Consider the following 27,664-nt stretch of genomic DNA (forward strand, 5'->3'; position numbering starts at 1 on the left):
ATGGATATAGGCTATAACAAAGATGGGCTTGAATGAGAGTGTTCTCAAAACCGTACTGTATGTGAGCCTACTAGCAAAATGTCTCAATATCCATACAGATTGGAAGACATGAATCAATCAACTGTGTTTTCTCTGAAATGATGGTCAGTGATGCTGGTCAGTAACAAGATGTTGAAGAGACTATTCATCCCAATCAGAGATAAACAGAAACACTCCTCAAGAGAACAATCTCTCTCATTCACACACCATTGTATTCCCCTCATGCCATAAAAATTCCTCATCAAAGTTCGTCATATTTTTCATCCATGCAAATCAGAGAAGTCTTTCACATGTAAAAGGAAAGGCAGGCTATCCAACCAGATACCAACGGGGATGGTGTGTTGGTCTGCACTTCTGTGAGAATGATTGACAGCTCCACCGAGTGGGAGTATGAGAAGAAACAAGGAAACGTCAGGGCTCGATTGTAGGGACCTGTGAGTGGGTGTCAGCAAGTGGCTGAATGGGGCAACACAGGAACCTGGGACACATGTTAATGTTATGTAGGCGGACTGAACCTTGAACCCTGAATGACTGTGAGTGAGGTGCTCTGTGTGTGTAGGAGTAAAAATGATCAATTCATGGATGGTGATAAAATCATCTTCATTGTAGATCTATTTCACCCATTTACATTGTCATTCCATGCGTTAATCCAGGACACTGGATGGTTGTCCTCACCATTCAGGTACATATTTAAATGGGATTGAAGAACAGAAAATGACAGAATGGATTAAGCATGAGCAGGACCCCTACCCTCTCTCAACCTACCCAATTTCCCTTCAACATAACCGTCCCCATGTTCCCTGATGTTAATGGTACATCAGCCTCAGCCAGTGGTCCCCCTGAGATGCATAGATGACGAGGAGATGCAAATAAGTACATGCCTACTTCAGAATAAGCTAGCCTGTTAGTTAATGTGTATGCTTACTCCTCAGTTGTCAGTGAATGCCTTGGGTACACCCTGAATGGCCTGAGGAAAGTCAGTGCTCTAATTCAGAGCAGATCCATGGCAGAGAGAGGGAGAACGAGTGAGAGGAGCCTAGTCTCTTTTAGAGGTGGTGAATGTGACAAGGAAACTCATAGAATCTAGATTGTTTGGTACAAAACTCTATATGCCAATTAAGATGTACAGAAAGGCTTATCAATAAATCAAATGTATTTAGAAAGCCCTTTTTACATAAGCAGATGTCAAAGTGTATATACCGAAACCCAGCCTAAAACCCCAAACAGCGAGCAATGCAGATGTAGAAGCACTATATAAAGCATAGCTCTTCCCCTACCTTCCCCACAATTAACTACTGCTACAGTAGCTGGAACACTGAAAACAGTGGGCAGTTAGCCTGTGGGATTGAAAGGCCATTGTCTAGTACCGTTCAGTTGCTCTAAAATACCTTTCCACCCCAGTCTAATCCAACAATAAATATGGGTTGGTGGCTAACAGGAATATGGGCCTGACATGGCAAGGTAAAGGATCAGGTAATCCCTCCCTATCAGTTTATCCTACTGTATCTGTACTGGCAGATGGGACATGGTGCCCTACAGACTGACCTAGGAACATCAGATTATGAAATTATCATTCTAGGAGTTGAATGCCTACTAAATTGTTGCATTGTGATTGTGTCTACCATGGGTGGTACTTAAGGTGGCGTGTTATTTCTGAACTAAGATGTGATTAATGCTGTCTAAAGGGTACATGATGGTACACCGTGAATGAAATATTGAGGCAGTACAGTACATGGTACACATTGAACTGTAACCTAGTAAATGGGAAATACAGTGGGGCAAAAAAATATTTAGTCAGCCACCAAGTGTGCAAGTTCTCCCACTTAAAAAGATGAGGCCTGTAATTTATCATCATAGGTAGTACACGTCAACTATGACAGACAAAACGAGAAAAATAATCCAGAAAATCACATTGTAGGATTTTTTATTTATTTATTTGCAAATTATGGTGGAAAATAAGTGTTTGGTCACCTACAAACAAGCAAGATTTCTGGCTCTCACAGACCTGTAACTTCTTCTTTAAGAGGCTCCTCTGTCCTCCACTCGTTACCTGTATTAATGGCACCTGTTTGAACTTGTTATCAGTATAAAAGACACCTGTCCACAACTTCAAACAGTCACACTCCAAACTCCACTATGGCCTAGACCAAAGAGCTGTCAAAGGACACCAGAAACAAAATTGTAGACCTGCACCAGGCTGGGAAGACTGAATCTGCAATAGGTAAGCAGCTTGGTTTGAAGAAATCAACTGTGGGAGCAATTATTAGGAAATGGAAGACATACAAGACCACTGATACTCTCCCTCCATCTGGGGCTCCACGCAAGATCTCACCCCGTGGGTTCAAAATGATCACAAGAACGGTGAGCAAAAATCTCAGAAACACACGGGGGGACCTAGTGAATGACCTGCAGACCAAAGTAACAAAGCCTACCATCAGTAACATACTACGCTGCCAGGGACTCAAATCCTGCAGTGCCAGACGTGTCCCCCTGCTTAAGCCAGTACATGTCCAGGCCCGTCTGAAGTTTGCTAGAGAGTATTTGGATGATCCAGAAGAAGATTGGGAGAATGTCATATGGTCAGATGAAACCAAAATATAACTTTTTGGTAAAAACTCAACTCGTCGTGTTTGGAGGACAAAGAATGATGAGTTGCATCCAAAGAACACCATACCTACTGTGAAGCATGGGGGTGGAAACATCATGCTTTGGGGCTGTTTTTCTGCAAAGGGACCAGGATGACTGATCCGTGGAAAGGAAAGAATGAATGGGGCCATGTATCGTGAGAATTTGAGTGAAAACCTCCTTCCATCAGCAAGGGCATTGAAGATAAAACGTGGCTGGGTCTTTCAGCATGACAATGATCCCAAACACACCGCCCGGACAACAAAGGAGTGGCTTCGTAAGAAGCATTTCAAGGTCCTGGAGTGGCCTAGCCAGTCTCCAGATCTCAACCCCATAGAAAATCTTTGGAGGGAGTTGAAAGTCCGTGTTGCCCAGCAACAGCCCCAAAACATCACTGCTCTAGAGGTGATCTACATGGAGGATTGGGCCAAAATACCAGCAACAGTGTGTGAAAACCTTGTGAAGACTTACAGAAAACGTTTGACCTCTGTCATTGCCAACAAAGGGTATATAACAAAAGTATTGAGATAAACTTGTGTTATTGACCAAATACTTATTTTCCACCATAATTTTCAAACAAATTCATTAAAAAACCTACAATGTGATTTTCTGGATTATTTTTTCTAATTTTGTCTGTCATAGTTGAAGTGTACCTATGATGAAAATTACAGGCTTCTCTCATCTTTTTAAGTGGGACAACTTGCACAATTGGTGGCTGACTAAATACTTTTTTGCCCCACTGTACATACAAAGGCAAGTGGTTTTAAGTGTAACATGGATTTATTTTTATCACATTCACATTTTATAACTGTATATGTTACACTGGAAGTTCTTTCAGTACATTAATTAAATTCATAGTGTTCGGTATACACAAGATTATACTTTCTTACAACAGCTGGTAAATACTGTTCATGCTCTCTCGTGTCAAAAACGTAATTACAATATAGTCTCAGTAAATGTAGCACTTGTTTATCAGATTCAAACAAAAAATCTAAACATCAGACCCACTGACAGTACCAGTCAAAAAATTGACACACCTACGCATTCAAGAGTTTTTCTTTACTTTTACTATTTTCCACATACTACATTCCCATATTGAGACATCAAAACTATGAAATAACATATATGGAATCAAGTAGTGACCAAAAAAAGTGTTAAACATATCAAAATATATTTGAGATTCTTCAAAGTAGCCAACCTTTGCCTTGATCACAGCTTTGCACACTGTTGGCATTCTCTCAACCAGCTTCATGAGGTAGTCACCTGGATGCACATCAGGTGCCTTGTTAAAAGTTAATTTGTGGAATTTCTTTCCTTATTAATACATTTGAGCCAATCAGTTGTGTTGTGACAAGGTAGGGGTGGTATACAGAAGATAGCCCTATTTAGTAAAAGACCAAGTCCATATTATGGCAAGGACAGCTCAAATAAGTAAGGAGAAACGACAGTCCATTACAAAAACCATCAAGCGTTATGATGAAACTGGCTCTCGTGAGGATCGCCACAGGAAAGGAAGACCCAGAGTTACGTCTATTGCAGGGGATAAGTTCATTAGAGTTACCAGCCTCAGAAATTTCAGCCAAATAAATGCTTCACAGAGTTCAAGTAACAGACACATCTCAGCATCAACTGTTCAGAGGAGACTGCGTGAATCAGGCCTTCATGGTCTCATTGATGCAGAGAAACGACTACTAAAGAACACCAATAAGAAGAAGAGACTTGCTTGGGCCAAGAAACATGAGCAATGGACATTAGACCGGTGGAAATCTGTACTTCGATCAGATTTTTTATATTTTTGGTTCCAACTGCTGTGTTTTTGTGAGACGTAGAGTAGGTGAACACATGATTTCCGCATGTGTGGTTCCCACGTGAAGCATGGAGGAGGTGGTGTGATGGTATGGGATGTGCTTTGCTTGTGACACTGTCAGTGATTTATTTAGAATTCAAGGCACACCTAAACAGCATGGCTACCACAGCATTCTGCAGTGATATGCCATCCCATCTGGTTTGCACTTAGTGGGACTATCATTTGTTTTACAACAGGACAATGACCCAACACACATCCAGGCTGTGTATGGGCTATTTGACCAAAGAGAGTGATGGAATGCTGCATCAGATGACCTGGCCTACACAATCACCGACCTCAACCCAATTGAGATGGTTTGGGATAAGTTGGACTGCAGAGTGAAGGGAAAGTAGCCAACAAGTGCTCAGCATATACATGGAAACTCCTTCAAGACTGTTGGTAAAGCATTCCAGGTGAAGCTGGTTGAGAGAATGCCAAGTGTGCAAAGCTGTCATCGAGGCAAATGGTGGCTACTTTGAAGAATCTAAAATCTCAAATATATTTTGGTTTGTTTAACACTTTTTTGGTTACTAAATGATTCCATATGTGTTATTTCATAGTTTTGACATCTTCACTATTATTCTACAGTGTAGAAAATAGTTTTAAAAATCTAATAAAAAAAACCCTTGAATGAGTAGGTGTGTCCAATCTTTTGGTACTGTATGTTTTGGTGCCGTACCGTTGGAAATATGTACCAACCGACATGACAAAATCGGGGTGTATATTCCCAGAGCTGTGTAGTGTTATGAGTAATGTCCAGTGCTATAATTTCAGTGGTGGTGGTTATGAACAGGACAGTAGGAGATAACTGTGACTAAAACTAATTACTGCTTTTAACGACCTACAGTGAGAGTAGAGTACCACAAAATCCCATAATATGAGCTATAGGGTCAGGTGACATGGCATTATTATTCAATGAAAAGGTATTCTAGAACGACAGTTGGGGTCAATTATATTTCAATTCAGGAAGTAACACGATATTCAATTTCTAAGAATTGAAATGAAATTGATCCATATCCTGTCCAGAACTAATCCAACTCAACGAACAGGGAGAAAGTTCCACTGCAGTCTAAAATCACATCTCTTCTTGACAATTGATGTTGTCTTTTGTGACATTTTGACCATACGTGGTTAAACAAAAATGAGATTTTTAAAGACTAAGATCTTCAGCTTTAAGTGTCTAAAATACAACTATGTCAGTCTGTCTTCCATCCAATATGGACCTTAAGAAAGATAGACCTAATAACATCCAAGGTGTCGCATACCATGAACTGAAAAATATCACAATAAACCCAAATATCTCAGCATCATTTTGAGTACACAATATTTCATTTCCAACATAAAAATATGGAGTGCAACACATGAATAGCTATTTGTGACTTTTAAAAAGTTATGTACACTTCATACTGTATAGATCGGGGGTAAAAAATACGAGACATTCTTCACCCGAACTAAATGAATACAATAATGACTTGATTTGGAGAAGTTCATCCATGAATCACATGACAAAAAAAACAATGATAACGGAAATTACTCGTCAGATAATCAGGCGGACTGCTGAAACAAAAATAAGTTGATCTCTATTCACTAATTACACTTTCAAAACAATTAAACCATGTAATAATGCTTTCAATTGAGATGCTCTGACCACTTCCATACAATCAGACCAAACACACACACCCCATTACCGTTGCACAAGCTGTGTACACACACACACACACCTCTCTTCAACAGTGATAGGTCCCACTCAGGCATAGAGACAGAGCGCATCATAGCTTGGCCCACCAGGTCCAGATGTTAGTGAGGGGGTCAGATAAGACAGACCAACCAATCCCTCTCACCAGCTCTATGCCTTAATGTTCAGGCAGATAACAGGCCACCAACGTGTGGGATTGGGTCTTCCTGTGTGTCTGAGTCATTCTGCCAGGGTCCTGGCATGACCCTTCCATATTCAGTCATACAGCATCCTGTTGACACAAACCAGCCCTAGACTGGTGGTTGCCGGTAGGGTGGATTAGTGAATACAATGGATTGTATTCAGCTTGTTCAGTCAGAACAAAGAATTCAACTAATTTCACCTTCAAAACAATAACAAATGATTTTCTGATTCTCTACTGAAAATAATCCAAAGGATAACCTGTGTCAGATATGTGTTGAATAACCACTTCCTCTCCATGATGCGTCCTTTATAGGAAGTGAAGGGCATGTGCAGCAGGGACACTCTGTGGTCCATGATCATCCACTGTGGTTAACTTGGCAACCAGAGTTCATTCAGTTCAGTTCCAGCCACTGTCAGGCGCTCATCTGATCACTCTCAAATCCAGTTCAATAAATAGTAGAAAAATAATCCTTTATTTCTTATTTGTTATCTTCTTCTTAAAAATCTGAGATGCTTTGTTTACACTTTTAAACAAGTTCAGACCCCTTTTGAATAAAAAAGGCCTCCACCACACCCCTCGTGTTTCTGAGCAGGGCTATACTGGGCTACAGAAGCTAGTGTTCCTCAACAGAGGTGGAGTGTGTGAACTTTAAGGAGTCCTCCAGGAGGGGGACTGCTCTGTTCTCCCCAGCCCAACTCCTCTCACCCTGGCTTGGCACAGTGGGAGCACACATGGGTGGTGGAGTCTGGAGTTGGTAGTGGTAGTGTTGGATGAATAGCTAGTAGTGATGTAGCCAGGCTTGGGAGAGGGCTGGTGGGGTTGGAGGAGAGCTGAGGCCTGTGTAGGGATCGGGTACAGAGGATCAGCACTCTGCGTCCACACTGTGCACGGTGACTGCTGCCTGCAGGTGGTGTGTGGAGCTGGTGGTGGGGCGGGTGGCGGTACGGGTGGAACTTGTGGCTGAGCAGCGCCGCCGTCTGAGGGGGCGTGTCCAGATCCAGGTCGTCATCGTGGTTCCCCACGTCAACGCCGGCCGACAAGGGGTCGTTGTTGCAGGGAGGATTTTCGCTGTCCTCCTGAGGACTCATGGTGCTGTAACCTGTTGCGACACACAGGAACACAGACGTTAATACACATTCAATCCACATCTATGTAAAAAAACACAGGCATTCATAAAAGGAGATAAGTATAATACAAGCACTTTGTGATGGACCAATAGAGACGTTGTGATACGCCCATCGATCTATAATTACAGTTTAGGGAATAACATTCTCAGCCATAAATTACGTATGTGAAATCTCTATCATTGTAGAAACGTCTGGAGAAGGAGAGCTGTATGTGCAGTGAGTGGTGTGTGTGTACGTTGCACGTGAGCTGGTATGAAGGGACGAGTTAAGGAAAGTTTGTGCCCCTGCAGTGGAGAGAAAGAGTGATAGCAATCAGAGGGGGATTGCCAATTTGAATCAATAACTCCATCTCCAATACCTCTCCAACCTCCCTCCCTCCTCCACCGACTCCCCGCAGATCACTGACATTAAAGCGTCATACATATCTGCCACATTCCAACATTTAGCATCCCTCAGGCTTGAGTTCTAGAAGGCGAAGCATCAACTTTTATAAAACAGTCCAACTGTGGAAAGAGGAGAAATGTCACTGCTGTGCTGATTGTAATGGAAGGTAGGTATGAGTGGAAGATGGGAGAAGGAATGGGCATCTATTGGTATATATCTAAGCGAAACAAAGAGGTACTGATATAACCTGGCTAGTAGAGCTTCTGAAGGTCACTTAGGCTTTTGACATGTTCTCTTAATTCTGTCAGAGAGAACTATGAGGAGGACTTCAATGGGATCCGGAGGAGAGGAAAGATGCCAACTTCAGAAGCACTGAGTGCGTAGCTCCGCACTCCTGTCCTCTGCTCAACTCCTTCCATCTATTGATGAAAAATCATTTCAAACAGTGCTACCGCCATTTGTCATCAGTTTTCAGAGTAGCAAAAGAGGTGAGAAAAGTAAATCACAGTTAAAAGGGTCATGAACAACCGTGGAGACGGGGCCTGAAACAGGGGGTGTGAAAGGTCAGGACTTAGGTAATAATACAGAGAAAGGTTGTATTAATAAAGTCTATACCTGGATGTCTGTTAGCCTGCAGGCTGTTAGACAACATCCTTGACTCAGTGACCTTGTAGCTAGAGAGTACAGAGACCTTCAGCAGCTGTGTGAGTGAGTGGACTGGGAAAACGTCACTGACTGAGCTGAGGAAGAGCCAATGTGTTTTTAACGCTTTGCTGTTTGCCCTGAATCTCTTCCACCCTCTTTCTTCCACTCTCTCTGTATTTCTCCACTGCATCAATTTCCTCCTCTCCTTCACGTTCCTCTCTGATCAGTAGCTATACAACCAGTGTTAGCTAGAGAGACTTATCACCGGGCAGAAGAGAGGGAACACAAGGGCAGGGTGTCCTATCTGTTGTGTGGTTTTACAGAGAGTTATGCTACTCTCCTCCTTCTCAACCAGAAAATGTGTGGTTTTAAGAGCAGAACAATAGTGGCCTGTTTCCTCTGGGGGTCATACTGCCTTACCGTGGTCACTCTCTGTCCCTGACCGTCCCCAGTACCTCCTCCTGCGCTCGGGGCTGTGGGTGTGTCTCTCAATCACCGCAGCAATAAACCGTGTGTTGCTGACTGCAGGACGGGACAGGAAAACATCTAGGTTTAATACAGGGAATAAAGACAAGGTCAAGTCAAGGTCTTACAGTACACTAATACTAATCCTCCTGCAGTACTTACTGATTCCCCTGTCTTCATGACTGTCCTCATCTCGCTCATTATCCAGATTCGACATCCGCACTGACATCTCTGCAGAAAGGAGAAAGGGAAAGAAAGTATTATTTTAAGAGAATACTTTCATGCATATCTTTAGCCAGAGTCAATAACAAGTGTTTATGGTCTTATTAGGGAAAGACAATAGTGCTGTCTGTAGTGCAGGTCAGCCGTTGAGTTCAGGGCATTAGTTCATTCAATCATCCCCACAGCTCTAGCAGCAGCTTTCATTATCAAAACTAAGACGTGATGCTCAGACAACAGAGGCAATTTTAGGGGCAATTACTGTCTGAATTTGAATACTTTCATAACAGACGAAGACAATAACAAAGTGGTTTTAAAATAAATAAATAAAATGTCCTATTCATTGCACTGAGATTTCTCTGAGGTCAACCTAAATCAGAGGCTACCCATGTCACCACTACCGGTGTTTCCACTTGCATTCACTAACGAGCTGTATTTCCATAGTCAGTTGTTCTAGGTAACATTCATCTCCAGTATGTCGAAGTGTCTTACCCTGCGCGGCCAGAGGGGACATGTGTTGATGTGAGCGCCGGTGGAGCTGGTGTCTGTAGGCGTATACAGCCAACACCAGCACCATGATACAGCCCATAATCCCCCCGGCAACCGGCCCTACCGGTGCACTCCGAATCATGTTCAGAGACGCTACCTCCTCATCTGGAAGGAGGGAAGGGAGAGGGAGAGAGTGGAGGAAGGGTTAAACACATTAGATCTATTATGCTAACCAAATTCTTCTAGGAGGACTATGACATAGCCAGAGCTATGTATTTAGAGAGATCGGAAAACTTGTAGAATTTTTTATATAGTTCTAATTTTAAACAATCAGTTATACACCACTGTATAAATATCCCCCATGTAATGTTAATGGTGAGCTATGACATAGCTGCCATAGAATGTTGGAGTGTCAAGTAAATGCATCATAATGCAGAAACCTCAATGACCCAACCATAGAATTAGGAATTGGAATACACAAGTCATTTAACAGGATGTCTATGGTCCTAACCAGAGCCATGTATTTAGAGAGTTGGGAAAAATAAGATTTCTGCATTATTTACATAACACTTCTACATTCTATGGCAGCCATGTTAGCTCACCGTTAACATTACGGGAGGATATCTATACAAAGCTGTGTAACTGAATGTCTAGAACTAGAACAATATTACACATTCTGGAATCGAAATAAATTGTTCTGGTCCTAACTCGTTAAAAAAAAAATTCTAGACCCAACTCGTTAACTAATTGTTCTAGTCCCAACTCGTTAAATAAATTGTTCTAGTCCCAACTCGTTAAATAAATTGTTCTGGTCCCAACTCGTTAAATAAGTTGTTCTAGTCCCAACTCGTTAAATAAGTTGTTCTGGTCCCAACTCGTTAAATAAGTTGTTCTGGTCCCAACTCGTTAAATAAATTGTTCAGGTCCCAACTCGTTAAATAAATTGTTCAGGTCCCAACTCGTTAAATAAATTGTTCAGGTCCCAACTCGTTAAATAAATTGTTCAGGTCCCAACTCGTTAAATAAGTTGTTCAGGTCCCAACTCGTTAAATAAATTGGTCAGGTCCTAACTCGTTAAATAAATTGTTCTAGTCCCAAATCGTTAAATAAATTGCTCAGGTCCTAACTCGTTAAATAAGTTGCTCAGGTCCTAACACGTTAAATAAATTGCTTTGGTCCTAACTCGTTAAATAAATTGTTCTGGTCCCAACTCGTTAAATAAGTTGTTCTGGTCCTAACTCGTTCAATAAATTGTTCTGGTCCTAACTCGTTCAATAAATTGTTCTGGTCCTAACTCGTTAAATAAATTGTTCTGAGCCTAACTCGTTAAATAAATTGTTCTGGTCCTAACTCGTTAAATAAGTTGCTCAGGTCCTAACTCGTTAAATAAGTTGCTCAGGTCCTAACACGTTAAATAAATTGCTTTGGTCCTAACTCGTTAAATAAATTGTTCTGGTCCCAACTCGTTAAATAAGTTGTTCTGGTCCTAACTCGTTCAATAAATTGTTCTGGTCCTAACTCGTTCAATAAATTGTTCTGGTCCTAACTCGTTCAATAAATTGCTCTGGTCCTAACTCGTTAAATAAATTGCTCTGGTCCTAACTCGTTAAATAAATTGTTCTGGTCCTAACTCGTTAAATAAATTGTTCTGGTCCTAACTCGTTAAATAAATTGTTCTGGTCCTAACTCGTTAAATAAATTGTTCTGAGCCTAACTCGTTAAATAAATTGTTCTGGTCCTAACTCGTTAAATAAGTTGCTCAGGTCCTAACTCGTTAAATAAGTTGCTCAGGTCCTAACTCGTTAAATAAATTGCTCTGGTCCTAACTCGTTAAATAAATTGCTCTGGTCCTAACTCGTTAAATAAATTGCTCAGGTCCTAACTCGTTAACCTGTTGAAACTCTAGGGGCGCAATTTCATTTTTGGATGAAAAACGTTCCCGTTTTAAACAAGATATTTTGTCACAAAAAGATGCTCGACTATGCATATAATTGCTACGATTCGAAAGAAAACACTCTGACGTGTCCAGAAATACAAAGATATTTTCTATGCGTGCCCTAGAACGTGAGCTTCAGGCAAAACCAAGATGAGACGGCATCCAGGAAATGAACAGGATTTTTGAGGCTCTGTTTTCCCTTGTCTCCTTATATGACTGTGAATGCGAGAGGAATGAGAATGCCCTTTCTGTCGTTTCCCCAAGGTGTCTGCAGCATTGTGACGTATTTGTAGGCAGATCATTGGAAGATTGACCATAAGAGACCACATTTACCACGTGTCCGCCCGGTGTCCTGCGCCGAAATTGGTGCGCAAAAGTCACCTGCCACTATTTTTCGAAGGGATACAGAGAGTAAAGCAAGCTTCCACGAACTGCATGTCAATGAAGAGATATGTGAAAAAACACCTTGAGGACTGATTCCAAACAACGTTTGCCATGTTTCGGTCGATATTATGTAGTTAATCCGGAAAAAGTTTTACGTTGTAGGTGACTGAATTTTCGGTTCGTTTCGGTAGCCAGACGCAATGTGGAAAACGGAACGATTTCTCCTACACACAGACGCTTTCAGGAAACACTGCGCATTTGGTATGTAACTGAGAGTCTCCTCATTGAAAACATCAGAAGCTCTTCAAAGGTAAATGATTTTATTTATTTGGTTATCTGGTTTTTGTGAAAATGTTGCGTGCTACATGTTATTCAAAATGCATTGCTAGCTTTGCATACTCTTACACAAATTAGTCAATTTCTATGGTTCAAAAGCATATTTTGAAAATCTGAGATGACAGTGTTGTTAAGAAAAGGCTAAGCTTGACAGTAGGCGCATTATTTTCATTTTATTTGCGATTTTCAGAAATCGTTAACGTTACATTATGCTAATGAGCTTCAGGCTATAACTGTATACAGGTTTTTTTCATAGCCAAACGTGAACAAAACGGAGCGATTTGTCCTCCACAAATAATATTTTTTTGAAAAACTGCACATTTGCTATGTAACTGAGAGTCTCCTCATTGAAAACATCCGAAGCTCTTCAAAGTGAAATGATTTTATTTATTTGGTTATCTGGTTTTTGTGAAAATGTTGCGTGCTAAATGCTACTCAAAATGCTAAGCTAGCTTAGCATACTCTTACACAAATTAGTGAATTGCTATGGTTCAAAAGCATATTTTGAAAATCTGAGATGACAGTGTTGTTAAGAAAAGGCTAAGCTTGAGAGTAGGCGCATTATTTTCATTTTATTTGCGATTTTCAGAAATCGTTAACGTTGCGTTATACTAATGAGCCTGAGGCTTTAGTCACGATCCCGGATCCGGGATGGGGAGTTTCAAGAAGTTAAACAAATTGTTCTGGTCCTAACTCGTTAAATAAGTTGCTCAGGTCCTAACTCGTTAAACAAATTGTTCTGGTCCTAACTCGTTAAATAAATTGCTCAGGTCCTAACTCGTTAAATAAATTGTTCTGGTCCTAACTCGTTAAATAAGTTGCTCAGGTCCTAACTCGTTAAATAAGTTGCTCTGGTCCCAACTCGTTAAATAAATTGCTCTGGTCCTAACTCGTTAAACAAATTGTTCTGGTCCTAACTCGTTAAATAAGTTGCTCAGGTCCTAACTCGTTAAACAAATTGTTCTGGTCCTAACTCGTTAAATAAGTTGCTCAGGTCCTAACTCGTTAAATAAATTGCTCAGGTCCTAACTCGTTAAATAAGTTGCTCAGGTCCTAACTCGTTAAATAAATTGCTCTGGTCCTAACTCGTTAAACAAATTGCTCAGGCCCTAACTCGTTAAATAAATTGTTCTGGTCCTAACTCGTTAAATAAATTGCTCAGGCCCTAACTCGTTAAATAAATTGTTCTGGTCCTAACTCGTTAAACAAATTGCTCAGGCCCTAACTCGTTAAATAAATTGTTCTGGTCCTAACTCGTTAAATAAATTGCTCAGGCCCTAACTCGTTAAACAAATTGTTCTGGTCCTAACTCGTTAAATAAATTGTTCTGGTCCTAACTCGTTAAATAAATTGTTCTGGTCCTAACTCGTTAAACAAATTGCTCTGGACATACTGCGGGGAAATCAAGCCCACTAGCCCATTATGTTTGCATGACCTCGTGACAGTATGGAATGAGTAGACTCACCCAAAATCCCCATGCCGTCCATGTAAGGGCTCTTGGCCCCGAGGATACCCCCGAAGCATTCCTTCTGCAGGGCACAATATGGTTTGTCCAGGTGGGTCTTCCCATCATTGTCCACCATACACCATTCACAGTCCAACACGCCAAAGCAGTCACTGGAGATCACAGAGTAAAGGTATGAGGTAAAGTCATGTTGAAGACTCAGACAACGTAATGGATTTTCTTTACATTAAATCTCAGCAAATGGGAAGCTGGTCAGAATTTAAGGAATGATGGATGTGCGAAATACAGAGATTTGAGACTGGTATGGAGGTTCACCTTCCAGCAGGACAATGACCGTAAGCATACTGCTAAAGCAACACTCGAGTGGTTTAAGGGGAAACATTTTAATGTCTTGGAATGGCCTAGTCAAAGCCCAGACCTCAATCCAATTGAGAATCTGTGGTATGACTTAAATATTGCTGTGCACCAGTGGAACCCATCCAACTTGAAGGAGCTTGAGCAGTTTTGCCTTGAAGAATGGGCAAAAATCCCACTGGTTAGATGTGCCAAGCTTATAGAGACATACCCCAAGAGACTTGCAGCTGTAATTACTGCAAAAGGTGTCTCTACAAAGTATTGACGTTGGGGGGGGGGGGGTGAATAGTTATGTACGCTCAAGTTCAGTTCTTCTGTATTGTTTCTTGTTTGTTTCACAATAAAATATTTTTCATCTTCAAAGTGGTAGACATGTTGTTTAAATCAAATGATACAAACCCCAATATTTTGTATTTTAATTCCAGGTTGTAATGCAACAAAATAGGAAAAATGCCAAGTGTCGATGAATACTTTTGCAAGTGGGCTGTAGCTGTATCTGTGGGCTGTAGCTGTGGGCTGTAGCTGTGGGCTGTAGCGGTAGCCTGTAGCTGTGGGCTGTAGTGGTAGCCTGTGGGCTGTAGTGGTAGCCTGTGGGCTGTAGCTGTGGGCTGTAGCCGTAGCCTGTGGGCTGTAGCGGTAGCCTGCGGGCTGTAGCTGTGGCCTGTAGCCGTAGCCTGTGGGCTGTAGCTGTGGGCTGTAGCGGTAGCCTGTGGGCTGTAGCTGTGGGCTGTAGCGGTAGCCTGTGGGCTGTAGCTGTGGGCTGTAGTCGTAGCCTGTGGGCTGTAGCCTTAGCCTGTGGGCTGTAGCCTGTGGGCTGTAGCTGTGGGCTGTAGCGGTAGCCTGTGGGCTGTAGCGGTAGCCTGTGGGCTGTAGCGGTAGCCTGTGGGCTGTAGCGGTAGCCTGTAGCTGTGGGCTGTAGCGGTAGCCTGTGGACTGTAGCCTGTGGGCGGGGGGGGTGAATAGTTATGTACGCTCAAGTTCAGTTCTTCTGTCTTGTTTCTTGTTTGTTTCACAATAAAATAGTTTTCATCTTCAAAGTGGTAGACATGTTGTTTAAATCAAATGATACAAACCCCAATATTTTTTATTTTAATTCCAGGTTGTAATGCAACAAAATAGGAAAAATGCCAAGGGGGATGAATACTTTTGCAAGTGGGCTGTAGCTGTGGGCTGTATCTGTGGGCTGTAGCCTGTGGGCTGTAGCGGTAGCCTGTGGGCTGTAGCGGTAGCCTGTGGGCTGTAGCGGTAGCCTGTGGGCTGTAGCAGTAGCCTGTGGGCTGTAGCTGTGGGCGATGGTTGTGGGCTGTAGCTATGGGCGATGGTTGTGGGCTGTAGCTGTGGGCGATGGTTGTGTGCTGTAGCTGTGGGCGATGGTTGTGGGCTGTACTCAACCTGCTAGTGAAGCGTTGGCTGCAGCGGGTGTTGATACACTGGGGCAGGGTGTCCTGCAGACTGGAGTCAATCACCGTCAGAGACAGGGGCTCCTGGTGCACCTCACAGCTGGGATTTCTGTTGAACCACACGGTCAGACCATAGTGATGAACATGACCACACGGTCAAACCCCAATACACATGACCACACAGTCAGACTACAACAATGACAAACACAGTTCAAATGAGAGAACTGGCACCACACTGAATCAAGGAGGTAATGACTAACCAATGATAATGTCACAGTTTCAAATTAGGCAGTAATTAGCATTTTGTGAAAAGACCTCAATCAACCACAACAGAGGGAACACAACATGAATGCATGACTGCAGTCTGACAGCAGCTTTGTGGGCGATCTTTTCTCTAGCATCCTCTATCCTCTCACAAAGAGCCTTAGCCAGACAGACAGTTGTTGTCAATGCTAGTCACAGTTTAATGGCTAACTGAGGACACAGGTGTTTCTGAGGAATGATCACAGCCATCTGATTATCATGACAGACAGCCCGATGACACAGTGACAGAGTCAATCACTACCTGTGGGCACGATAGAAAAGGCTTCATTCAGTACAGACACGAGTACACACATTCAAACACACATACATCTACATTACAGTAGAGCAATACACATCTAAACATACAAACACAACAGAAATGTGGGCTTTTTTAACATGCAGGACGGTTCTTGTGATTCTTGACTCACCTGTTCTCAGTGTAGGTGAGGTTGCCAGTACACTCGTTGACCTCCAGGGGGCACTCACATGGACACTCACACTCATTCTGCTCCATCCTGTACAACACAGGGACAACAGTTTCAGCCATGTTCTAAGAATATAGATCCATGAAAGGTATGACTGAAAACCAACAAAATTGCAATGAATTAACATTGTGATGCAAATATTCACCCCTTTTAATACAACAAGTAAAACAGATACCTCATAGAATTCATTGGTTTCATGAATAGAAATGTGAAAACAACATGTTATTTCCTCTGTAACTCTAACTCCTGTGACTGTATATCTGACCTGTGACAGTTGAGACAGAGGCGGTCCACTGTGCTACAGGCACAGAAAGCCAGCGAATCACAAGTCTCGTTGACGATGCCAGCGAAAGCGTTGGTGCCAGGGATACGGGTCAGGCGGTACTTGGAGCAGTGGCTCCCGTGGACCAGGTTAGTCAAGTCACCCTGTGAAGGAAGAGCGAGAGGGAGAGGGGGAACATAGTGAAATATGGTACGAGACAAGGATTTATCCAATGGTTTATATATATACACACTAGATGACGGACAGGGGGCGCTGTTTTGAAGCCACTGTGCCTCCATCTTGGTACTCCTACACCATTGTAGAAAATGTTTTGGAAGCAAAATAAATGCATTTATTAATGTTTAATGTGGTACTAACTAGACTGTGGTTTGTCAATGGCTCTACAAAGGAAGGAAGCACTTGGGTTTTTGAGTAAAACTCATTGAGGATGCTATACAATTTCTCACCATGTGGTGGGGTTATAATGCTGATGGATAAAATAAAAGCTGTCCTGGGAAAATGTTTTTCAGAGACCAAAACAACTTGCCTCTCACACTTTACTCAGTTCGTTTCAAACAATCCAATATGGCAGATGTTGTGACACAGGGGGGTCAGACTTCGGACCGCAGGGCCATATTGGGGCCGAGAGAGAGCGAGAGCGCGAGACAGAGCGCGAGAGAGACAGAACGCGAGAGAGACAGAGCGCGAGAGAGACAGAGCGCGAGAGAGACAGAACGCGAGAGAGACAGAGCGCGAGAGAGACAGAGCGCGAGAGAGACAGAGCGCGAGAGAGACAGAGCGCGAGAGAGACAGAGCGCGAGAGAGACAGAGCGAGCGAGAGAGAGACAGAGCGAGAGAGAGAGACAGAGCGAGAGAGAGACAGAGCGAGAGAGAGAGCGAGAGCGAGAGAGAGAGAGCGAGAGAGCGACAGAGCGAGACAGAGAGACAGAGCGAGACAGAGCGAGACAGAGCGAGAGAGAGAGACAGAGCGAGAGAGAGAGACAGAGCGAGAGAGAGAGAGAGAGCGAGAGAGAGCGAGACAGAGCGAGAGAGATACAGAGCGAGAGACAGAGCGAGAGAGAGAGACAGAGCGAGAGCGAGAGAGCGAGAGAGACAGAGCGAGAGAGCGACAGAGCGTGAGAGAGACAGAAAGACAGAAAATGTCTTATCAATTCAATTTAAGGGGGCTTTATTGGCATGTGAAACATATGTTTACATTATCTAATTCACTTGCTTTGGCAAACAAAAAGTGAAATAAACAATACAAAATGAACAGGAAACACTGTGGTGCTGATGTTTAGGCCGAGGTATATATATATATATATATATATATATATATATATATGCTCACGGGCAACGGTGTCTAGGTGGAGTTTGTATTTTCTCTGAGCCCCTACTCACAATGATGCTGGTGTTGAACTTGTAGAAACGTTGGACTGTGCGGTCGCTGAAGCTGTTGCACAAATTCTTCTTGACAAAGTTAGGATGGTTCAGGATGTCGTTGGCCACCAGAGGTTCCTTGTGTGTGATGTGCTGCCGCTCGGCTGGAGCGTGACCTTTAGGATCGATGAGGGTGGGGTGGGCCACCAAATAACCCCTGTCCTCCATGATAAAACACCTAGAGAGAGAGAGCGAAATAGACAGCGAGAAAGCGACAGAGATAGCGAGAGAGAGAGAGAGAGAGAGAGAGAGACAGAGAGACAGAGAGACAGAGAGACAGAGAGACAGAGAGACAGAGAGAGAAAATACAGTTGACATATTATTCATTTTATGGAACAGTACAATCACTTTAACTTAATACACTTATATCAAATACACATGTCCAGTGAAAACTATCAGATTTAAACACAATAGAACCCGAACTTCAGACTTGCTGTGGAAAGGGGAGAGGGAGAGAGCCAGAGCGATTACAGTGGACGTGGAGGGCAAAGAGAGCAGTGTTAAGTCAGGAGAGACAAGGGGTGGTGTTACAGAGAGCAAATTCTGAGTGTTAAGAACACCACATGGGCCAGGCTCCAGATCAGCTCTGTGTATTGTCAAACCGGAGCCCCATATTACCCCAAACTGCAGGACAGAAAAGCATTCAACCCCAACCCTTCCTCTTGTTAAACATGAACTCATGAACACTGAAGACTCTCGGACAGAGATAGAGAGGGAGACAGGGTAAAGAGTGAGAGAAAGAAAGGGGTAGAGGACTGGAGAGAGAAGGGGGAGAGAGAGGGAGGCAGGGGGAGAGAGAGAGAAACTAGAGGGAGGGAAGAGTAGGGGTGGAAAGGCAGACAGAAAAGAGAAAGAGAGAATGTAGCAGCAGAATCGAGCATAACAGGATCTTTCTGGAATGTAATTATTATCAAGCTTCTCCCTCTCTCACCCTCTTTGTAACCAGCATAAAGGTAATTTGTGGCCCACAACAGATACCAAAGAGAGAGACTCAGGGAAGTTTTCTCCCAATTAGCAGAGGGCATGCTGGGATGTTGGAGGACCAGGTGAATGTGCCATTCAAATTAGATTCAGAGAGTCTTAAAATCCTGATTGGGTCAGGATCCCTATGAGGAACCGTCAAAAGGTCTGTATCAAGAGAGAAGGAGCCTCAATGAAAGACATACCGGATCTTGTTGCCCTTGTCCTGATTGCAGACGGGTAGCAGGTCCAGCAGAACCTTGTAGAAGTAACGCAGTGTGAAGTCTATCCCCATTACTGCTACTGCATACCCTGAGGCCATCTGAGAACTACACACAGAGGAGAGAACATTATTCAACAGTACACATCTTATATTCTCTAGCTACCTTCCCTGCTTGTGCATGCAAACCTATTCCCGAAAACCATGTGCTTGCAGCTCTTGGGAGCTTTATTTGAGAGCAGAGTCTCGGTATACTACAGACGCCACATGACATGCTCACCGGGGCAGAACCAACATCACCAGACTGAGCCTGCCTTATCAGAGCTGTGTGTGTGTGTGTGTGTGTTATATCTTAATCCACGGCCTGTGTGTTCCAGTTGTTGGTGATTGCCTCCCGTCTACAGCCTCTTCTGAGATGAACCAGTAATGTTGTAACTGTAGTCAGCAGGCACAAACAGCAGACTGCAAGGCCACGACACATTCAGATCACAGACTAAACAAGAACATTAGTCTGCCTATTTCCCACTACTTCTTCCTGTTTTGCTCTATGTATTGCTTGAGAAAATGGTATTATGTGGCTCAGGGTCGGGTTTGATTCCTGCTGCGGACACCCATAGGATGAATGTCTGCACGCATGACTAAGTCGTTTTGGATAAAAGTGCCTGCTAAACAGACAGTTATGAAGAAAATAGAAGAGCAGATTATCATATCATTAAAAATACTAAAGAAACAGAACGTTTCAAATTCATCAACAGTCCCAAATGGAAATCTCTAAGTGTTTATCAGGTTGCCCTGGTAACTAGACTGGTGTATCACCATCACTCGGAGTGACATAGATACAGTCCAGTCCAACTGGGTTTCTTCCAATCAGAGCCTGGGACTGTGGTTGACCCTTGACCCCTCCTACCTGGAGGTGTGGATGGTGAGGAAGATGGTGTGTTTGTCCTCCTACCTGGAGGTGTGGATGGTGTGGCTGATGGTGACCACGTATCCGGCTCCGCCCACATCCAGGTAAGGCCCGGTGAAGGTGATGAGGCCAGGGTTCGCCACTGCATGTTGGTACCTGTTTGGGTCAGGGGTTTGAGGTTAAAGATCATGGTCAGTGTGATCGGAAACAAAAACAAACACCTTGAGTCAACATGCTAATTCCACAACAATACACGTGGATACTGTCTACTAACGAAAGGCTGGGAAAAACATTTAACAGACATTGACACTAAAATATATCTGACGACTCCAGACTGTAGTTCAAAATGAAAAGTGCCATAAAGGATTCAGTAGAACTGAGAAAGTGAATAATTCCAGCCGTAAAGAGAAAGCTATGAGAACCGGGCCAGAACACTGTGGAGCAGGACTCAACTTCCCATCCCTCTCTAGGAGTTTGGAACTACCCCCCCACAACTCTTAAATAAACCTCACCATTGTCTCCGGGACGGATCGAAGGCTTTGTCCATGAGTGAGCCGGGGTAAATCCGAAGCACTCCATTGGGCGTTGCTATGTAACGGCGCACAATGTAGCAGTTGAGGCTACTCATCTCCATGAGTGTCATCCATTCATCTGTGACGTGACTGGTCGCCATCACCTCATTCCTGACCGACGACTAGAGGGAGAGAACGATATAGACAAAGAAGCTGAGCTCTCGCTTTAATGTAAGGTAGGCCCAGATCGGGATCTCTCACCACGTACAGAGAGTCTCTCAGTCTCTCCCCCACTCTCTCACCACATACAGTCTCTCAGTCTCTCCCCCACTCTCTCACCACGTACAGAGAGTCTCTCAGTCTCTCCCCCACTCTCTCACCACATACAGTCTCTCAGTCTTTCCACCACTCTCTCACCACATACAGAGAGTCTCTCAGTCTCTCCACCACTCTCTCACCACATACAGAGAGTCTCTCCACATACAGAGTCTCTCAGTCTCACCACATACAGAGAGTCTCTCAGTCTCTCCACATACAGAGAGTCTCTCAGTCGCTCTACCACATACAGAGAGTCTCTCCACCACATACAGAGAGTCTCAGTCCCTCCCCCACTCTCTCACCACATACAGAGTATCTCAGTCTCTCCACCACATAGAGTATCTCAGTCCCTCCACCACATACAGAGAGTATCTCAGTCTCTCCACCACATACAGTCTCTCAGTCTCTCCACCACATAGAGTATCTCAGTCCCTCCACCACATACAGAGAGTCTCTCAGTCCCTCCACCACATACAGAGAGTCTCTCAGTCTCTCCCCCACTCTCTCACCACATACAGAGTATCTCAGTCTCTCCACCACATAGAGTATCTCAGTCCCTCCACCACATACAGAGAGTCTCTCAGTCTCTCCACCACATACAGAGAGTATCTCAGTCTCTCCACCACATACAGAGAGTATCTCAGTCTCTCCACCACATAGAGTATCTCAGTCTCTCCACCACATAGAGTATCTCAGTCCTCCACCACATACAGAGAGTTTCTCAGTCTCTCCACCACATAGAGTATCTCAGTCTCTCCACCACATACAGAGTCTCTCAGTCTCTCCACCACATACAGAGAGTATCTCAGTCCCTCCACCACATACAGAGAGTCTCTCAGTCTCTCCACCACATAGAGTCTCTCAGTCTCTCCACCACATAGAGTATCTCAGTCCCTCCACCACATACAGAGAGTCTCTCAGTCTCTCCACCACATAGAGTATCTCAGTCTCTCCACCACATAGAGTATCTCAGTCCCTCCACCACATACAGAGAGTCTCTCAGTCTCTCCACCACATACAGAGTATCTCAGTCCCTCCACCACATACAGAGAGTCTCTCAGTCCCTCCACCACATACAGAGTATCTCAGTCCCTCCACCACATACAGAGAGTCTCTCAGTCTCTCCACCACATACAGAGTATCTCAGTCTCTCCACCACATACAGAGAGTATCTCAGTCTCTCCACCACATAGAGTATCTCAGTCTCTCCACCACATAGAGTATCTCAGTCTCTCCACCACATACAGAGTATCCCAGTCTCTCCACCACATACAGAGAGTATCTCAGTCTCTCCACCACATACAGAGTGTATCTCAGTCTCTCAACCACATACAGAGAGTATCTCAGTCTCTCCACCACATACAGTATCTCAGTCTCTCCACCACACAGAGTATCTCAGTCTCTCCACCACATACAGTATCTCAGTCTCTCCACCACACAGAGTATCTCAGTCTCTCCACCACATACAGAGTATCTCAGTCTCTCCACCACATACAGAGTATCTCAGTCTCTCCACCACATAGAGTATCTCAGTCTCTCCACCACATAGAGTATCTCAGTCTCTCCACCACATAGAGTATCTCAGTCTCTCCACCACATAGAGTATCTCAGTCTCTCCACCACACAGAGTATCTCAGTCTCTCCACCACATACAGAGAGTATCTCAGTCTCTCCACCACATACAGAGTATCTCAGTCTCTCCACCACATACAGAGAGTATCTCAGTCTCTCCACCACATACAGAGTGTATCTCAGTCTCTCAACCATATACAGAGAGTATCTCAGTCTCTCCACCACATACAGAGAGTATCTCAGTCTCTCCACCACATACATAGAGTATCTCAGTCTCTCCACCACATACATAGAGTATCTCAGTCTCTCCACCACATAGAGTATCTCAGTCTCTCCACCACATACAGAGAGTATCTCAGTCTCTCCACCACACAGAGTATCTCAGTCTCTCCACCACATACAGAGAGTATCTCAGTCTCTCCACCACATACAGAGAGTATCTCAGTCTCTCCACCACATACAGAGAGTATCTCAGTCTCTCCACCACATACAGAGAGTATCTCAGTCTCTCCACCACATACAGAGAGTATCTCAGTCTCTCCACCACATACAGAGAGTATCTCAGTCTCTCCACCACATACAGAGAGTATCTCAGTCTCTCCACCACATACAGAGAGTATCTCAGTCTCTCCACCACATACAGAGAGTATCTCAGTCTCTCCACCACATAGAGTATCTCAGTCTCTCCACCACATAGAGTATCTCAGTCTCTCCACCACATAGAGTATCTCAGTCTCTCCACCACATACAGAGTATCTCAGTCTCTCCACCACATACAGAGAGTCTCAGTCTCTCCACCACATACAGAGTATCTCAGTCTCTCCACCACATACAGAGTATCTCAGTCTCTCCACCACATACAGAGTATCTCAGTCTCTCCACCACATAGAGTATCTCAGTCTCTCCACCACATAGAGTATCTCAGTCTCTCCACCACATAGAGTATCTCAGTCTCTCCACCACATAGAGTATCTCAGTCTCTCCACCACATAGAGTATATCAGTCTCTCCACCACTCCCTCACTACATACAGAAAGGGGCTAAAAATGCTGTGCACACAAGCTGCAAAAAACATGGAGCTTTTCTCAAGCTTCACCTAAAAGACAAAGAAGGCAGTCGAGCTAAGAGACTTGAGTGGCAGTTCGTTGTCTTTCTTTTGGTGGTGTTAGCTAGTGTGGTTTGGCTCACAAGTCTTTCTAGAAGATACGTGTTTGATATTGGTTTGGCTTCTCTGTGTTAATGACTGCCAACTGTGTGTGAGTACCTTGAGTCCAGGGTTGGCTATGAGGCGTGTGTTATCACTGAGGTAGGCAGTGTAGTGTTCCACCATGCGTTTGGTCTCTGGTTGGCTGAGGTGTTCGTAGGGTGAGGAGAAGCTCCCTGCAGACAGCATCACTGTAGGACTCTCTGACAGAGAGACAGAGAGAGAGAGGAAAATAGAGACTAAATGTAAAGCTCTAAAATCTCTGCCTCAAGCCTAGTTCCTCTCTCACAGTCATTGCCTTCGTGGCCTCAGGTCTTACCGACAGTGGCCAGCTGTTTGAAGTGCAGACAGGAGCTGGGCTGGCCCAGCAGGTCCAGGCGGTGATAGAGCAGCTTGGAGCTTGGAGCAGTGTTCAGGTTCTTCAGGTGTTTCACAGGGATCTCTGGCTGGACGTTCACTATGCACAGGATGAACGACTTGTCCTGGACCTGGGGAGGGATTGAGGGAGAAGATAATGGATGTTTTTGTGTAGGAGCTTCTACTTAGAATAGAGTGATACAGAGCAGCGACACAGCTAGAGACATTTGACTAGTTTTTCCACAATCCATTGATAAGTCATGACTGATCCTAACTTGTAAGGGGAGTTGAGGTTTAGGGCTACCTCTGGAACTACCTCTGGAACTACCTCTGGAACTACCTCTGGAACTACCTCTGGAACTACCTCTGGAACTACCTCTGGAACTACCTCTGGAACTACCTCTGGAACTACCTCTGGAACTACCTCTGAAAGAGAAAGTGTTTTGGGTGTGGTGGTGGGAGCACTGGGTTTTTCTAAAGGTGACAGATTGGAGATGACTGAGGAAGACGGAGTGAGAGAAGAAGTAGGAGAGAGGGACAAAGAAGAGGAAGATGCAGTTCTGCATTACTGGAGGGACAGAGGGGAAGGAAGGGAGGGACAGAGGGGAAGGAAGGGAGGGAAAAAAGGGATATAGATCAAGAGAGGATAAAGACAGACAGACAGACAATCAGTGTGTGACAGACTGACAATCAGCAGTGCATCGTACCAGTTTCCATGTGTAGCTGACGTTGTAGGCATCCTTGCTGGGGTCTCGGAGACGGTTGGTGTGCCAGGACAGAGAGGAGTTGGTGGGCACAGCTATCACCTGACTACCCAGGGGCAGACTGGAGGGAGGAACAGGAAGTAGGAGGGTTAATATTTGCAACACAAGATTGTGCAATGCAGTCCGATCACCAAAACACCTCAGACGACAGTATATAAACAAAGATTGCTACTGTTATGACGTTGCCCTCTTTGGACACCGCGAGCACCATCCCCCTACCTTGGCACCATCTCTCTCTGTCTCCTACAACCAGGCTGCTGTGGTCAGAGAGGTCGTAAATTCCTGGAGGAGATTATCTCCTCATGGCCACAGTATAGAGAGAGAGTGAGTTTCATAGAGAGAACAAAGGAATTTCTTCCACCTCACAGAACCGAACGACATTTATGCTCTGGAGAAAGTTTTCGGTAAAGAATCCAGCTACAAACTGGTCTGTTTGGTACAATTTTGTGAAACTCATGGGAGACAATACGGCCACATTACCATAACGCTGTTTATACAACAGCCTCAGTTACGGGGATAACATCGAATTGTTGTATAAGATGAATAAGTGAGGATGATACTGTTTGTGAAATTGTGTAATGTGATTTTGGACTGTTTAATAAAGGAAACTCCAATTCCATTTGGAGTTTAACTAAATCAGAGGACCGCCCATGAGCACAGTTATGGTCTGGCGTCATGGGATAGGGCCCTTTCTGCTATTCCAAATAAAAACCCCACCCGGTGTTCTATCACCAGACCAGCTTACCTCGATAACGAGAGGGCCAAGGTTTGAGAGGAGACCGAGCTTACCTCAATTACAAGATGGCTCAAGCTTGCAGACCAGCTTACCATGAGAGGGCCAAGGTTTGAGTAGAGACCATAAACCTGAGTATAAGCTAAGGTTTGAGTAGATAGTTGAATCTTTTAACCATACCACGTGGTTAAACTCTTAGACTATCGATACCGACAGAATAAGAACAAGAACTTGATATTAATTACCAGTCTGCAGCTAGGAATTCGGTATCATTGAACACGAAGACCGACAACTGCCGAAACACCTATTATATTACATGAATGAATGTCACTCTGAACTATCCATTCTAACCACGACAGAGAGAGAAAGAGGGCGGACAGACTCTCCAACAGAAACTAACTTTTCAACAGAGATCCCGACGACACACTGAGCGTAAATATATATATTGATTGCAATTGTTCCCGAATGAGTGAGCGTTCATTTGCAAAGGATTAGCATTTAAATTGTTATATTATTCAACTCTGTAGTGTCTCCTTAGCTGACCCCCCCTCCCCTTTTGTCTAACAAGCCGCCATGCCGGTTTAGCCCACTAGGGCACATTCTCCTATAATTTCCCTGTAACCATATCTACTGTTTGTTATGTATTTCTGTGAATTACTTAGTAATTAAATTATTTAAAAAAAAATTGATGTATGGATGACGCATAGTGAAGACTGGGTTCGTGCAGATAACCAACAATTTACGACGTTTGGAATGAGACGGGAGGTAAATAATAATTCATTCAATATTATTATTAAAATATCTGAAAGTTATATTAGGAAAATTCTTACTTTATAATCTGAATATTTTCCTTGGTGCCCCGACTTCCTAGTTAATTACAGTTCATGATTAATCAGTTTAATCACATAATAATAATAATTACAGAGAGTTATTTGACAAATAAGTCTTCAGTTTTTATGATGCAAAAGACATGACACTATGAACACTATAAACATCTTACTACATTACTAGTCTGCCTTGAGTTTCCAGAATCTATACATACTGGTGAAACCCCACCTCTCATTGCCCCCTGACCCTTGACCCTAACTCACCGGAGAATGTTGTCCCGTACTACGGGGAACCCAGGGATGTTCTCATAGTGGATGATGTCAGTGTGGAGGGGAGGCTCTGCCATCAGGTAGGGCCGCGTGAGGGACGGGTGCATCAGGGTGTAACCTGGGAAACCAAAAACAACTACATCATCAGAACTGAAAAAGCATCATCAATCAATGCCATCAGGGGCTCTTCACGGGAGCAGCCCTTCATGCAGCCCCCAGCACCTTGACCCCACCTCACCCCAGGGACGGGCTACTGCTCCTTGGGCAGGGTGAGGCCAGATCACCCCTAGACCCCTAGTACTGTGGTCCTGTATCCAGGCAGGCACCAGAGCAGCACTAATAGTAATCTATGGGAGATTGAAAGCCCTTACGAGGGAGGGAAGGAGGGAGAGAATGGGGGGGTGTATTTTAAGTAGAGCAAAGCGAGAGAGAGCTAGGAAGACCGAGCAAGCAAGAGCGATGAGAATCCCTTCTCTCTAACGACAAGGTATCTCTGACCATATCACCAACCATTCGGATTGTTTACCAAAATCCCTCTAGGGAGTAGAGAGGATATACTGCTAGGCTGACCAAGTTTCATAATAACCCAGTCAATACACATGTCTGAGCATGGCCTTTCCAAACCACCCCAGCAAACCACCTTAGCAAACCACCCTAGCACTTAAATATAGCTAGCCTGTGTTAAAGGAAAGCCTAAAATTACTGGCAGTGAAGCACTGAGACAAACCCTAGCTCTGGCCCAGTCCCTGCCTCTCGGTGCGCCCCTGGCCCAGTCCCTGCCTCTCGGTGGGCCCCTGGCCCAGTCCCTGCCTCTCGGTGGGCCCCTGTATAATTATGTGCACCAAATAACGTACACGCCAATCACCAAATAATTCTGGGGAACAGTCAAGGGAACTGTAGCCTGTTCAGATGGGTTAAATGGAAAGTGAAATCTGGA

The 27,664-nt window shown here is 44.0% G+C and overlaps 1 protein-coding gene across 1 annotated transcript in view; it reads right to left on the bottom strand.

Annotated features, from left to right (window-relative positions):
• Nucleotides 1–7,153: 7,153 nt before the first annotated feature.
• The window catches only part of cachd1 (cache domain containing 1), a 75,941-nt gene continuing 55,430 nt past the window's right edge, over nucleotides 7,154–27,664 (bottom strand). The window contains 17 exon segments of the mRNA XM_064935936.1: nucleotides 7,154–7,325; nucleotides 7,327–7,489; nucleotides 8,967–9,068; nucleotides 9,174–9,242; nucleotides 9,723–9,884; nucleotides 13,841–13,992; nucleotides 15,587–15,703; nucleotides 16,326–16,412; nucleotides 16,648–16,808; nucleotides 18,046–18,262; nucleotides 19,251–19,373; nucleotides 20,217–20,327; nucleotides 20,684–20,865; nucleotides 23,837–23,979; nucleotides 24,096–24,264; nucleotides 24,841–24,958; nucleotides 26,722–26,845. Coding sequence (XP_064792008.1) covers nucleotides 7,253–7,325; nucleotides 7,327–7,489; nucleotides 8,967–9,068; nucleotides 9,174–9,242; nucleotides 9,723–9,884; nucleotides 13,841–13,992; nucleotides 15,587–15,703; nucleotides 16,326–16,412; nucleotides 16,648–16,808; nucleotides 18,046–18,262; nucleotides 19,251–19,373; nucleotides 20,217–20,327; nucleotides 20,684–20,865; nucleotides 23,837–23,979; nucleotides 24,096–24,264; nucleotides 24,841–24,958; nucleotides 26,722–26,845 — 2,273 coding nt within the window. The 3' untranslated portion in view covers nucleotides 7,154–7,252.

This window comes from Oncorhynchus masou, chromosome 24, assembly GCF_036934945.1.
Source record: "Oncorhynchus masou masou isolate Uvic2021 chromosome 24, UVic_Omas_1.1, whole genome shotgun sequence".
Lineage (NCBI taxonomy): Eukaryota > Metazoa > Chordata > Actinopteri > Salmoniformes > Salmonidae > Oncorhynchus > Oncorhynchus masou.